Source organism: Dermacentor albipictus, chromosome 8 (assembly GCF_038994185.2).
Source record: "Dermacentor albipictus isolate Rhodes 1998 colony chromosome 8, USDA_Dalb.pri_finalv2, whole genome shotgun sequence".
Lineage (NCBI taxonomy): Eukaryota > Metazoa > Arthropoda > Arachnida > Ixodida > Ixodidae > Dermacentor > Dermacentor albipictus.
Window position 1 is genome coordinate 95,829,914 of NC_091828.1, and position 15,657 is coordinate 95,845,570.

The following is a 15,657-nucleotide window of genomic DNA, read 5'->3' on the forward strand; positions in this document are numbered from 1 at the left end:
TAGTGATTATATCCGCATAGCGATCTGTGTTTCATCATGGCCGTATTTGTCTTAGCCTTTGCTATTATATACATTTCTGTGTTTCCATATACCTATTATAATCTTTTGTTTATACATTAAGGTATGCGAATTTTTTACCTGAGGTACTTCCTGGCCCTGTGTTGACAGTGTCTGTTCATTGGTTTCATTGAATACCACGAAACATCGTTTTATATCTACATTTCCATCCCACCTTCTCACCTGCTTATCCACAGAGTATCCACAAATTAGCCTGGTAGCAAGCAACACAGTGCCATCTGCATAGAACAAATCTGGAAGCTGCTGCTTTACAATCGTGCGCGTGTGTTTGTATGAGAGAATAAACCCGACATTTATTCCTTCTACCGCCCTCTGGATCGCTTTCATGTACACCTTGTAAAAGAGCGGCGATCAAGGGCAAAGAGCCTCCTCTACAAATGAGTGCGCCCTCTACGGTGACGCCCTTCAGTCGTGTGACTTCCCCGCCCATTTCTAATCGAAACACCGCTTTAACAACACCTGATTGTGACAACTTGGTGCCGTAAATGAATGTGTTATTAGGAAGAAGTGCTCTCTCGGCATGTTATTTGAGACTTTGTTTAAACGCGGCTGGTATTCGGCATATTCGGAATGGTATTGGGAGGGCATATCTGTAAGTGTTCGGTTCGGGTGTTCAATGAGGCCGTTCATTTCAGTGTGATATGCTGTCGGGAACTTGTGTTTAGTGGCACAAGAGCGAAGTAGATCTTCAATAACCCTAGATAAAAAGTAGAGGTCCCTGTCTCTGAGAAGCTGGCGAGGAGCTCCGTGGTGTAAGAGGACGTCTTGGAGCAGGACGTCTGCGACGTCGGTAGCACAACTGGTCTGAGTGGCTCGTGTAAAAGCATATCGGGTTCAATAATTCGTTGCAACGGCGATGTACTTATTTCCAGCTCCGGAGGTAGAGAAAGGGCCCATCAGCTCGAGGCCAACACGATAAAACGGTTCGGTGGGTATATCAGTTGGCTTGAGGGTTCCAGCTGGAAGCAGAGCAGGCTTCTTACGACGTTAGCATTGTTCGCAAGCAGCGACATAACGTCGCAGGGTACGGTAGAGTCAAGGCCAGGAAAATTGTGTCCGGATACGGTTCTTGGTTCTGGAAACACCCTGGGGGGTCAGTGGTGAGAACATCATGGAGTTGAGCGAGTACATTTGCCGGCGATGAGAAGGAACGACTATCAGAAGGTCATGTCCTTCGGTGCGCATAGTTAGGAGGTATAGAATGCCGCCCAAAAGGAGGAACAAGCCAAGTGAAAGGTCTGACTCGTCAGAACGGAGGTGGCTGGTGAGATCGCGGAAGGATGTATTGCGTGTTTGCTTCTCGCCGATGTGGCGGATGGCGGAGAGCGTGAATATTCCAGCAGTTGCATCACTGGAGTCTGGAGCGTCGACGGGGTACCGAAAACAAACAATCAGCATCTTGGTGCAGCCTACCGGACTTGTACACAACTGTGTAGGTGAATTCGTGAAGACGTAGTGTCCAGCGACCTAGACGACCCATTGGATCCTTAAATGTCGAGAGCTAACAGCGAGCGTTATGGTCCGTGGTCACAGTGAAAGGTCGGCCGCATAAGTACGGGCGGAATTTGCTCACTACCCTTGCGAGTGCAAGGCACTGGCACTCTGCAATGGAGTAATTGCTTTGTCCTTTGTCCCGCCCACGTTGACACTGAGCTAAACCGCGCCAATTCCATACGGACCTCTGTTGGGACAGATGGGTCGAAGCGAGCAAGAATTGGAGGAGTTGTGAGCAGGGTGATAAGGCGTTGGAAGGCAGCATCGTGGTCAGCACCTTCCTTCAGATTCAGAGGCCGAGCAATTTACGCAAAGTTTCTAAGAAATCGACGGAAGTAAGAACATCAGCCTACAAAGCTGCGGACGTCTTTGGCACAGGTCGGCAAAGGAACATCGAGAACAGCACGAACTTTTGCGGGATCGGGGCGGACGCCAGATGAGTCGACGAGAAGACCGAAGATAGCAATATGGCGGTGATCAAAGGGGAACTTTGAAGAATTTGATTGTAGCCCAGCAGCATGGAAGACGGAAAGAATAGACGAAGGGTGTACAAGCTGTGTCGCGAAGGTCGGCGAGAACCCGATGACGCCGTCGAGGTAACGAAGGCATATAGACCAGTTAAAGCTGTGCATGAGCGTGTCCATCATACGCTCGAAGGTGGTTCGAGCATTGCACAAGCCGAATGGCATGACTCGAAACTGATGAAGGACATCTGGCGTAACAAATGCGGTCTTCTCACGGTCCGTGTCATCGATGGCAATCTGCCAGTAACCGGAGCGCAGGTCTAACCATGAAAAACAGGTCACACCGTGTAGGCAATCCAATGCGTCATCTATGCGTGGCAGTGGATAGACATCTTTCTTTGTTGTCTTGTTTAGATGGCGGTAACCTATGCAGAATTGCCAGGTGTTGTCCTTATTTTTTACCAAGAAAACAGGGGAAGCCCACGGGCTCGACGATGGTTCATTAATATCTTTGGTAAGCACCTTATCAACCTCCTGTTGTATTACTCGGCGCTTGGCGTGTGGAACGCGATAGGGCCGTCTGTGAATAGGCGGTACATCGCCGGTATGTATGCGATGCTGAACTGGGAGGTTTGTCCCAAAGGCCGACCGTCAAGGTCAAAAATGCCGGCATAAGATTTGAGCAGATGACGAAGCTCGTCGAGTTGTCTGGAGGTATGGTCCAGGACTATCTTCTTGGTAATGCTGTCGTACGCTCGAGGCGACATGGCGGAATGAGAATCGCAGCCAACGAAAGAGTTGGAAGAAGAGGGAAGAGGCTAGAGGGAAGGTCGAACTCATGCGATGGCGACAGTGTGGCGAGAGAGATCCCTTTGGGTAGTACTTGAGGGCAGAATCTGAAATTCAGGAGCGGAAGGTAAGTTTTGTTAGCTGATACGGTCACTACGGTGTGGGGAAACTACACGCCGGGCGAAAGTAAGGCACTGACGCAGGGAGTGACGACATAGTCACCATACACAGGGGTTGGGCACAGCAGTGATACAGGTCAGCGCCTGCTGAGATAGAAGAACAAAGTCGACGCAACAGAGCTGAATCGGCACGGTGTCGGTAAGTTGCGTAACACCAGGGAAATCAAGTTTGACTACACCTGCTGAGCAGTCAATTGTAGCTGAGCGGGCAGATAAAAAATCAAGCCCTAGCATCACGTCCTAAGGGAAATGGTCAAGTACATACAACAATACAGATGTGCGGTGACCGGCGACGCTGACACAAGCGGCACACATTGCCAGCACAGCGGGAGCTCCCCTATCAGCGACTCGTACTACGCAGTAGACGGCAGGAGTGAGCACTTTATTGAGTCGAGTCGCTCCCGGTGATCAGCGCTTCTGCCTGAAATGTGTGCGCCGGTGTCGATCAGGGCAGTGACAGGTAGGGCATCAACTTCCAGGGCGATAAGGTTCGGATCTCTCGGCAAAGCAAGGAGAGGATTTGCAGTTCGAGAGTCCAATACAGCGTCACCTCCGGGAGCTGCATCCGTCAGTTTTCCGGGGATGAGCGTACAGAAGGGTGGAGGCTGTTTCACATGCTGCGACTGGAACGACGAAATTCGGTGCAGTCGCATGCGTCACAATGCGATATTTAGAGGGCCCATTTCACATGATTGCGATTTCAACAATGCGACGGGTGCGACGCCCAGGCTTGATTACCGCCAGGTTTCGTGACACACGCTGTATAATTATTTTATTGTGATGAATAAAACGTTTGCGTTATAATATTATTGACTTTACTTAATCAGAAATAATATGCGTGTTTATTAATTTAACGCGTTAGTTAAGATCTGTCTTGCAGTGCGCGACGGTGGTTTCTGAAGCTCGGTGCGACAAGGCGCACGTAAACAGCTGTTCGCTGGTGTGTTGCTCTGTGTGTTGTCTCATCGTCTTTCTATGACCGTTCCGTCCTGCCTGCGCTAAAACAATCTACAAGATGACCTATCGACAAGTTCATATAGCTGCCCTCACCGCATATGCAGTATTCGGGATTCGGCTGCCACGAAGTCGTCATGTCAGCCCAACAAGATCCTCGCGCTACCCGTGCTCGGCTTCAGCTTCTGGAGAAATGATGCGTGTATATTGCCCGTTATTGCGCACATGTGGGGCCTGCTCCCAGCCACATTCTGGCGTCAAACACAACAAGAACCAACCCGAAAGCCTGCTTGTGCCCCTGAACGAAGCCTGAAATGCTGTGCGTGATTACTGGACGTGGAATGAAAATTGTGTTATGAAATTCGACCTTAGCTCTAGCCCGGTTCGTCCGTCGCCGTGCTTGCGCTGTGAATATACATATGGGAGTGCTCTCCAAATATTTCTAAAGGCGCAAAAGCCGACGCATCAAATGTTTTGAGCAGTTAGCGTCACTTTTGCAGAAACCTGCACGTTGTAACATAGCATTCTAAAAGACAGGCTTGTCGTCCACTTTGTTGTCCTGTGTCTCGCGCTGGTAGTATACTCGGAACTTCTAAGAAGACCATATCAATACGCGCTATTCATAATGCAGGATCGTCACGGTAGGCGCACTTGCCGTAGAATTTTTCAGCTTTCTGTTCAGCCTCGCAAACCGCCCATGGTTAGCCTATATTATGTAAATAAATATTATTATTATATTAATAACGTTAATAAATATAGTTTCTTCACTGTATACTATAGCAATCATCCAGATTTCTTAAGCTAGTCATGCATTTAACCTCTGTTACATCAACATTGTTACATGCTTATGGGAGTCATTTCAAACCAGATTGCTCAGCCAGAGAAAGTACAAATGCAAGTCTCAATGTTTCTTTCAATTTGGTATTTCTAAACAGATTAAATTGGCAGAATTTTATGCCTGCTTGCAATTCCTGCAATTCAGTGATCAGAGCGGGAAAATATGATTCCTTTTCTTGCTGTCGAAAGGCTGCTTCAATCTCGATAGCGAGCTATAATTATTCATTTCGAAAGTGTTAAGAAATGACTATATCTCTAAACTTATCAATGCGTTTTTGTTCCATGAACACAATAAGGTTTTCTTTCTCCCTCTCATTGACAGCCATGGAAGGAAACTGTTCACTTTCATAAGTATCAGGATACAAACTTTCTGGAATTTGCCCTGAGTATTTGTCTGCATCCTATAATGTGCATGTCTGTATCAAGTTCTGGTGTTGCAATCGCAGTGATCTACGCTTATTGTTCTATTGCAACAAACGAATTTATTGAAGTTTGTTTTCAAATCTACAATGTGACCATGCAGTAACGACCACATTAATAAGAAAAAAAATTGCAGACTCAGTGTACGTCGTGGAATCTATGCGAAGTGAAGTTTTTGTCTAGTGGTCAATTAAATGGTGTTAAATGAACTGCGATATATACAATTTGTCTTACTTTCAACAATCCAACATGTTATCTTTTGCAAGGTTCACTTATGCACCGCGTAGGTCAGAACCTTAATTTCATGTAATCTTTATGCATTACACAGTTCACAAACTATATCGAAATGCAAACGGCAGTTAATGTGGATGCACGCTGTGAGACATAACACAGTGACGTTTGTTGAGCAAGGTATGGTGCGAGGACATGTGCTTATGTACTTATTTATTTATATACCTCGCAGGCTGAATGGTTGGAGTATTATGCGAAGGGGAATAAGAAAGTTCTTACAAAAGGACGAAGGGCACAACATTAAGAAAAAACAAGAAAAAAAGCAGTACCAATACAATGCACCAACTAGGCCAACGTGTTTTACTGGCACAACATTATACAATACTTAACAAACCATAACAGAAAAACTTACTGCCCATGCACGCCGTACAGATGGTAAACCAGTGAAGCTGAAATGTGCGGTCCCGGTGTTTATCCCTGGATTAATTCCAATGGTTTATTCAAGTCTTTCTGTATTATTGGTTATGTCTGTGTTTCTTAATGAGGTTATACACACGTTTGGCTTGGGTTTCTCACATTGTTTATTTCGAATGCCACACACCGCGTTTGCAAGATCACCATCATGGAAAGTGCAATGCGTGGTTCATTTTATTAATCCAGTGGGTCCATCAATGTCTTCTTAAATTATGCTACGCGTTTGTGTTTTCTAATGCGCTAATCATAGTACTTATGACTTGGTTATGCACTGTAGTTACCAAGTGACGCACCGGGGCTGCACATTTCATTTAATTAAATACAGGGGCTCATTTTTGAACCTATTGGGAAGTCGGAGAGAGACTGCTGCACGTTCGCTCTGCTGCTTGAGAGAAACGACGTCACTATCGGTCTAGCCAATGGCCCACCACACCTTTGCTGCGAGATAATTATGACATCATGATCTTGTCTTAACCCGTCCCCCTCTGTGTCCCTTCCCTACAATAATACGTAGATAAATGTATGTTGTATGTTGTATAATGTAAATGCATGTGCGGAATATAACCAACCCTTATATACAGCTTTCATTGATTACGAGAAAGCATTTGATTCTGTCGAAACCTCAGCAGTCATGGAGGCATTACGGAATGAGGGTGTAGACGAGCCATACGTAAAAATACTAAAAAATATCTATAGCGGCTCCACAGCCACCGTAGTCCTCCATAAAGAAAGCAACAAAATCCCAATAAAGAAAGGCGTCAGGCAGGGAGATACGATCTCTCCAATGCTATTCACAGCGTGTTTACAGGAGGTATTCAGAGACCTGGATTGGGAAGAAATGGGGATAAAAGTTAAGGGAGAATACCTTAGTAACTTGCGATTCGCTGATGATATTGCCTTGCTTAGTAACTCAAGGGACCAACTGCAATGCATGCTCACTGACCTAGAGAGGCAAAGCAGGAGAGTGGGTGTAAAAATTAATCTGCAGAAAACTAAAGTAATGTTTAACAGTCTCGGAAGAGAACAGCAGTTTACAATAGGCAGCGAGGCACTGGTAGTCGTAAGGGAATACATCTACTTAGGGCAGGTAGTGACGGCGGATCCGGATCATGAGACGGAAATAATCAGAAGAATGAGAATGGGCTGGGGTGCGTTTGGAAGGCATTCTCAGATCATGAACAGCAGGTTGCCATTATCGCTCAAGAGAAAAGTGTATAATAGCTGCGTCTTACCAGTACTCAGCTACGGGGCAGAAAGCTGGAGGCTTACGAAAAGGGTTCTACTCAAATTGAGGACGACACAACGAGCTATGGAAAGAAGAATGATAGGTGTAACGTTAAGGGATAAGAAAAGAGCAGATTGGGTGAGGGAACAAACGCGAGTTAATGGCATCTTAGTTGAAATCAAGAAAAAGAAATGGGCATGGGCCGGACATGTAATGAGGAGGGAAGATAACCGATGGTCATTAAGGGTTACGGACTGGATTCCAAGGGAAGGGAAGCGTAGCAGGGGACGGCAAAAAGTTAGGTGGACGGATGAGATTAAGAAATTTGCAGGGACGGCATGGCCACAATTAGTACATGACCGGGGTTGTTGGAGAAATATGGGAGAGGCCTTTGCCCTGCAGTGGGCGTAACCAGGCTGATGATGATGATGATGAAATGTATGTTTCAAATGCATAAGCATTCTTATGTCTACCCAACAAGAAATTTCTCCGTCCATCATGCAAGACGAATGCAATTGCTCACACCACCCTAAACAATGGCTCATACCCCTACACTAGAGTTTTTGGGATCGGACCACGAGTGTTTTGCCTAGGCATATACAGCTTCACTGTAAATTGAATGAACACCTTTCTGCTAGAGACCAAGACGATCATGAGACGTACTAAAAAATGAAAGTTTATTTTACATGCCGAACAAATGCTGGTTGACAAGCAATAAATCGAAGTTACACAAAAAGCAGAAGCAAAAACTGATGTCCATACAGATCCCAACAGTTAACGCATCCATCTCTGAAAGTGTGACAGATGCCATGATGACAAGATCACCCCAGTGTCTTTGATTCTACAGCATCCATAATTTCTCTAGGCAGTCGATCTCCACAGACTGCTAGCTTCTTCCTCTACAATGCACTCTCGACATCTAGGCGTGCATTGTAGAGGAAGAAGCCAGCATCCTGTGCAGATCGGCTGCCTAGAGAAATTACGGAAGCTGTAGATCTAAAAATGCTGGGAGAATCTTGTCAACATGGCCTCCGTAATAGATGGATGCATTTCCTGTCAGCAAACACAAATGAATTTTTCCTTCTCCTTTTTTCCGGTCTATTGCTTGTCAGCATTTACTCGGTGTGTAATTTAGGCTTTGGGTTGTTAGATCATCTCGGTTTTCTTGTTCGTCCTATGTGTTCTCTGGTGCCATTTGCAGCCACACTATTCTTTATTTCTTTTAGACTGCAACAAGACACTTTAAGGGCCCTTATGATGCTTCTGTGCACCTTATAAAATCTTTTATTTGGCCAATGTAGCAAGAATGTATGGTGTGAAGCAGTAAGAACAGGGTACGCTGACTTCTACTTGAAAGGTTCATTGCGAAAATGAAGTGATGAAGTTCATTTTCTTCATTTCGCAACTTCATTGCGAAATGAAAATGAACGAAGTGAAGTGACTGTGTGACCAACTGGTAGGTCGCAGCCGAAAATCGGGTGTCGGCACTGCGACTGCGATTTTCATCGCAAACGACGGAAATCGCACTTCCGGTGCGACGAAAATCGCAACATGTGAAACAGGCTTGAGGCCATCAACAACGACGGGGCAGGGCAGAGCGGGACCGACGATCGTGTGGCGACGCCGAACGGCTCGAGAGTCCGGTGGACGCAGAAGGGCCGCCGGTCATGGTATGTCGGGTCATTTGGAGCATGATATGGCTGGCGCTGGTTGTCATTGTGGCGGTAATAGAACGTTGAGCGTGTAACCGAGGGCTGACGATAACGGCAATAGCGAGAATTGTGCCCCACGCTGCTACAATGAAAGCATATGGGCTTATCGTCTGGTGTTCGCCATTGGGCCGCATCTCGATAGCGTCGAAATGTCGGTGGAGGTACATGAAGAGGGCCAGGCCTAACCGGAGGGCGTGTTACGAAGCACACAGGTCGAATTCCAGCGTTGACCAGTTCTGCGTGGGCAACTGCGTGGATGAGGGAGATCCTCGATTGCGTATATCAGAAGGGCGAGCGAAAGAAGATGGCGACGCAGCTTCGATTTTGCGCTGCACAATTCGGACAACGCTCTCTGTAGTGGACGATTGAAGGGCCGAATGAGCGTCTTCGCACGACGACGTAGCGGCGGTGTTGGGAAGCCGCACGAACTGTCCGGCAATGCGACGGCTCTTTGCGTCTTCGAATCGTCTGCAATCAAGGATAATTTCGTCTACCATCGAGCAGCCTTTAAAAATCAGCAAGTTAACCGCATTATCGGCGATGCCTTTCAGAATGTGCCTCACTTTGTCAGCCTCGGTCATACTGGCAGCGATGCGGCGGCAAAGAGCTTGGACATCAAGGATGTACGCAACGTACGACTCGATAGCTGTCTGAGCCCGACAGGACAGGCCTTTGGCAGCGGCGCACTTGCGACGAGCGAGCTTGCCGAAGTTTTTGCTTGCATAGGTCCCAGCATGTCAACTCTTCATTGTGCGTGTCAGCGTGCTGGTCCCTGGAGGTAGAAGAGAAGATTTGCGAGCATCACTGTCGGGTTCCGCCGCTTATTTGCAGCGACGCGTTTCGTTTATATATTTCAAGCCATTTTTCGATGTCCACTCTGTCGGTGCCATTACCAGAGAAGGTGCCGGGGTCGCGCGGATGGGTCAAGACGACTGGCGTTTGTGGTGTAGCGGATGCTGATTGCGCAGATGCACCGTGTGGTGGCACCGTGCTTAATCTAGCGGCCTGATCGTCTGTCAGCATGGTACGACGGCCGAGGAAAAACCCGCTGCGGAGTTCCGCCTTGTGCAAAACCTCGCAGCGCCACAAAAATGAAACGGGCAGAGACACAAGGTTAAATGGGACGTGTTTACTCTGCAGAAGATATGGCTGGTACAACCAGTTTGGCCCAACGTTAGGTTAGCCCCACTTCGTCGTCTCTTTCATCTTGTTCGTGATCGTCGTCTTTGTCCCTCTCGTGACACCGTGACAGTATTTTTCGTAAGAATTGGGCCCATTTTTTTTGCGTTGAAGCAATGCCATGAAGTTCCATAGAATGCCGAAGGGCATTGTCCAATATTCCTTGGTATGTCAATGAAGGAACATTAGTAACGAAATCAAGAGTTCGATGAAAACTAGTCTGGTCTGGATTGCTTGCAGTCAAGGCTAAAACAGACGCCGACCAAAAACATAAGAAAATCCCAAGGGGCTTCACCTCTCATACGAAGGACTTTGCTCACAGTGTCCCCTGGGAGCCATGTAAATAAACAAGGCGCCGGTAGGGGAGCCGAAACATCTTGGTTTCTTTTCGTTTGTAGTTTTTTGTCGGAGTCCATTTTAGCCTTGACTGTGAACATCAGCAGTGTCAAATTAAATTGATGAACATATTCTTTTGAAGCGGACAACACGCGTTAGACTGTACCAGTGTGATGACGAGAGAAAAAAACGCGAACCATGCTTCGAGGAGGTTGTAGCGGCGACTTTATTAGTGAATCTTAATTGGAAGATTTTACAGGAATCCATCTATTACCGGAGAATTTCGAGGGCATTTTCGATACAAAGTGCAAGGCTTCAGGAATTTTGCATATGCTAAGGCTGCGAAAACAGAAAATGAAGACGGACCTCGCGCTGTTTTTAAGTCAGTCCTCATTTTCTGTACTCGCAGCCTCAGCATGCGCATCTCCCTGTCAGCAGCGAAGTTCTCTTCCAAATGACAATGAAGCATGACACTTGGATGCATGTGACAATACAGCGTTTACTGTATATGAGATAAGATATATTGCCCGTTTTTGCGTAATGTAATTGTCGCTGTCTCATGCAGAGTTACGATAGCTTGTTGTGAATAACTAAATTGTTACTAAATAACTTGGAATCATTCGTACCTTGTGAGTCAAACCTGACCCGCACCGTTTAAGCCATTGCGGCGTCGCATCCACATGGCGTGGCGCATGATCACGTCGTGGCTTCAGCACGTTAGAATCCAAAAATTAATTTTCAGGTGGTATTACCGCGGCCATAATTGGCGGTGTCTGCTACAGGTGAGATCAAGAGTAACGCTAGTGTGTGATGAACATGACAGGGCAATAGTCAAGCAGCAGAAAGAAAAAGGAAAGTGAACAATTGCTGAGCAGGTAAATTCTTTGCCCAAAATTCTAAAACAATTCATGAGTCAATATGTGACAACTTGTAACGACCAGGTTTAGGTAGAAATTTCTCCTGGGCTCTATTATCACTAGTAAAGGTTTTTGCGTGTAAACAATGTATGATAGCGTATTTCCCTTCATATACTTACCCTTTGTACTTTTTAGTATTTTTCCTATACGTTCCCTCTATCACGGCCGTGTCTCCAGCATAGAAATAGGCCAATTTCGTGAAAAGTTTTACCTAAAAGAAAAATACTTTTTAATATGGCATCGCCGTCATTGTTGGCGGTCGCGGAAAGACACTTTGAATCGATGGACTTTGTTAGTATTCTGACGCGAAAATCTTGATTGTTTGAGAACCTAGGGTACGAACTTGCTACCTTACCCGTTCTTGTTTATTGAAGAATAGCTTCTTTCGAGTGAGCTGCATGCTTCGACGGATACATTAGGACGAAGAAAATGAATAAATGCATCGGGAGACACAAAGTATATGTTGTAATCAGTGATGAGCTAACCTTTTTTATGTCTACTGAAATGTCTTAAATTCAATTGTTCTTGATTTCTGTTTTGTTGCTAAAACCATTTGTTGGAATAAAACATGAATTCGCGATGGATGCAGCTTGATTATCTTGTCGTCCAAGATTTGTACGGGACTCCTTTGTTCAGAAGCCATGTTGCCGCAGCTACCTGTCTGCTCGCCTAACCATCTGTAGGTGGTCTCGCTGGTTCGAGCTAGAAAGTGAGGCCTCCGACTGGTCTAAAGTGAAGTTGAAAGTGGTTGTAAAGGTGGGTGTAGTTTGTTTATTGCTACTCATAAAAGCCTGCGCGTGTCGCATACGTTAAATGTATTTTTTCCCTGCACTTGGTAGCTTCTGTTGCGAATTTACTCTTCTGTGGAGTTCAACTCTCTTCGCTCAATGCACTCATTGGTACCATGCCTTTGCATCTTCCTGCTGATTCAGCTGCTTTTCTTGCGAACTTGGCTCCTTCGTAGCTCAACACTGCTCCCTCAATGCTTGTGCTGCCATCATGTCATCCCCTTTACATCTTTCTCCTGACCCGCCCGCTTAGGTCACGGACATCTCCTTCGCTTCCTTGTAACCCAATGTTCTTCGCTCAATGCATAATGTGATACCATGTCGAACCCTTCATATCTTTCTGCTGACTCGGCTGGGTTTATTGCGAACTGCTTGGCTTCTTTGTAGATTGACGCCCTTCACTCAATGCATGCTCTGGTGCCATGCCGTTGCCTTTAAATCTTTATGGTGACTACGTTGATTTTATTGCGAGCTGCTTGGTTTCTTTGTAGCTAAATGCTCTTCGCTCATTGCATGCTCCGACACCATGTCGTTCCTTCCATGACATCCTTCTGCTGACTCGGCTAGTTTTGCTGCGAACTTCTTGACTTCTTTGTAACTCAACGCTCGTCGTTCAATGCATGTTGTGATGCCATGTCGCAGTCTTTACATCTTTCTTCTGACTCGGTAGGTTTTGTTGCCAACTTCCTGACTTCTATCCAACTAAAAGCTCTTCGCTAATTACATGCTCTGATACCTTGTCACTGCCCCTTACATGTTTTGCTGACTAGGCTGGTAGTGAGCTTGCCTGGTTTTAGTGCGAACTGCATGGCTTCTTTGTAGCTCTACGCTCTTCGCTAAATGCATGCTCTTATACCATGTCATTCCCTTCACGTCTTTCGCCTGACTCGGCTGCTTATGTTCCGAACTTCTTCTTGGCTTATTTGTTGTTCAATGCTCTTCCCTCAATTCATGCTCGGATACCAGATCTTTCTTTGCGCCTCCCTACTGACTCGGCTGGTATTGTTGCGAACTGCTTGGCTTATTTGTTTCGCAATGCTATTCTCTCAATGCATACTCTGCTACCATGTCGTTCCCTTTACATCTTTCTGCTGACTCAGCGGCTTTTGTATCAACTTGGCTTCTTTATAGCTCAATGCTCTTCAGTCAATGCGAGCTTTCACACCATGTTCCTTTAGATCTTTCTGCTGACTGAGCTGGTTTTAGTGCGCACTTCTTGGCTTCCTTGTAGCTTATTGCGTTTCGATCAATGCGTGCTCTGATACCACGTCGTTCCCCTTATATCTTTCTGCTGACTCTGCGGCTTTTGTAGCGAATTTGGCTTCTTTGTATCTCGAAGCTGTTCGCTCAATGCACGCTCTGCCACCATGCCATTCTCTTCACCTCTTTCTCCTGACTCGGCTGCTTATGTTCCGAACTTCTCCTTAGCTTCTATGTAGCCCAATGTTCTTCGCTCAACGCATGCCCCGAGTCTATATCGTTCATTTACATCTTTCTGCAGAATCAGCTGGTATTGTTGCGAACTTCTTGGCTTCTTTGTAGCTCGATGTCCTTCGCTCACTGCATGCTCTGATAACATGTAGTTCCCTTTGCATGTTCTGCTGACTCGGCTGGTATTGTTGCGAACTTTTTGACTTCTTTGTAGCTCAATGTCCTTCGCTCAATGCATGCTCTGATAACATGTAGTTCCCTTTGCATGTTCTGCTGACTCGGCTGGTATTGTTGCGAACTTCTTGGCTTCTTTGTAGCTCAATGTCCTTCGCTCAAAGCATGCTCTGATAACATGTAGTTCCCTTTGCATGCTCTGCTGACTCGGCTGGTATTGTTCCGAACTTTTTGGCTTCTTTGTAGCTCAATGTCCTTCGCTCAGTGCATGCTCTGATAACACGTAGTTCCCTTTGCGTGTTCTGCTGACTCGGTTGGTTTTGTTGCGAATTGCTTGGCTCCTTTGTAGCTCGAAGCTGTTCGCTGAATGCACGCTCTGCCACCATGTCATTCCCTTCACGGCTTTGTGCTGATTCGGTTGCTGTTTTTGTGAACTTCTCCTTGGCTTCTTTGTAAGTCAGGGCTCTTCTCTCATTACATGCTCTGGTACCTTTTACATGTTTCTCCTGACTCGGCTGATTTTGTTCACCAGGGGCGCTATAAGATGAAGCTATTCCGATCTAGTTAAAAAACGATTCATTAGGCAAAAATGAGGTGAGGCGTGCAGGCAGGACACAGGAGTAGAGAAGTGGACAGCACGAACGCGTTCGCGTTGTCCACTTGTGAGGCGTGCAGCCGTCTGCACGCCTCACCTCAGCAGGGAAGTAGTTTGGGCATGTTGGTAGGATACATACAAACGGGGATACATAGCGCAAAAAATGAGACAAGGGTAAGCAGGAACACAGGACGAGCGCTAACTTTCAACAATTGATTTATTGCAGCTGGTGAGCATACATACACTCACTGAAACGCCACTGCAACAGATACACTGAAGGGAAGGAGAAAAAGCAGTCATGTGGCTACTATGCCCAAGAAATGAAGCTCTTTGTTCGATAAAAGAATAGCCGGCGTGCTAACGCAATCGTCACCTGCTCTGGCTATCTCAGCTCCTTCGACAATTTCCCTCGTAATCTTATTCCTGTGGCGATAGACAACAACACTTCCTTTTAAGAGAGGGAAGCATGGTGCCTTCGCGTCACGTTTTCTAAAATTGGCAGCTAAATGCCCATCTATTGCGATGGTCTCCACTTTATTGCTAAGTTCCGCAAGACGCACTTTTAAACATCTGCCCATATGGCCCACGTAGTACTTCCCACACGAAAGTGGAATCTTATACGCCACGTTGCGAGTGCATGTAACAAAAGGATCTTTGTGCGCAGTAGCGCGACCTGGCTTTCGTTTCCTCATGGGACAGCTCATCACACTCAACCTCAGGAGTTTGTTAGGTGCTGTAAAGACAACGTTTACACCAGACCTTTGCCCAACGTTTTTTAGGCTTTAGGTTTTAGGTTTATTGAAACCTTTAACCTGATGGGAGTGTATTTTCTTGTAGTTTTTCTCGTCCACCTGACGGCATGCAGTAATGCCTAAAACTACCTTATAAAAGTAGGGAATTACAGCTACCCTTCGTTTGTCCCTTTGTTCTTTTCTCTCTCTTTCGTCATCCGCTCTCTGCTCATCGCTCATGCGTGAAGTTAGCTTCCTTCGACGATGCAGGCTTTCAGCAACCGAGATAATGATGTGTCTCGGATCGTTCGCTGCTTCCACACAAGCCACCTGCTTACTAAGGCCTTCATCCAGCAAGTGAGCACATGATTTAGAAAGAGCGCATGACAAGAAAGAAGGTGCGATACTTGTAAAGCATTTTTTTGCGCTATGTATCCCAGTTTGTACGCCTCACCTCTTTTGTTGCATAATGAAGCGTTTTGAGCGCAATATTCCCGGTGTTGGCGCAGTGCAACAAGCCGACGAACACTGTTACTTCTTCATCGAACTGCTCGGTACATTAGGGGTGGGCATACAACCGACACAAGTGTTAAAACAGTTAGAAATCGCCCCCCCCCCAAAAAAAAAAATTGTTGCGTATTGAACCAAT

General features: G+C 46.2%; 1 protein-coding gene across 3 annotated transcripts in view; it reads right to left on the reverse strand.

Moving 5' to 3' along the window:
- The window catches only part of LOC135912866 (uncharacterized), a 59,224-nt gene that overhangs the window by 15,136 nt on the left and 28,431 nt on the right, over nucleotides 1–15,657 (reverse strand). For all 3 annotated transcript variants that reach the window (XR_010567805.1, XR_010567807.1, XM_065445439.1), the window contains one exon: nucleotides 11,409–11,500. Coding sequence is in view for 1 of the 3 variants with exons in the window: in XM_065445439.1 (XP_065301511.1) it covers nucleotides 11,409–11,500 (92 nt within the window). In the remaining 2 variants the exon portion in view is untranslated. The remainder of the gene's footprint in view (nucleotides 1–11,408; nucleotides 11,501–15,657) is intronic.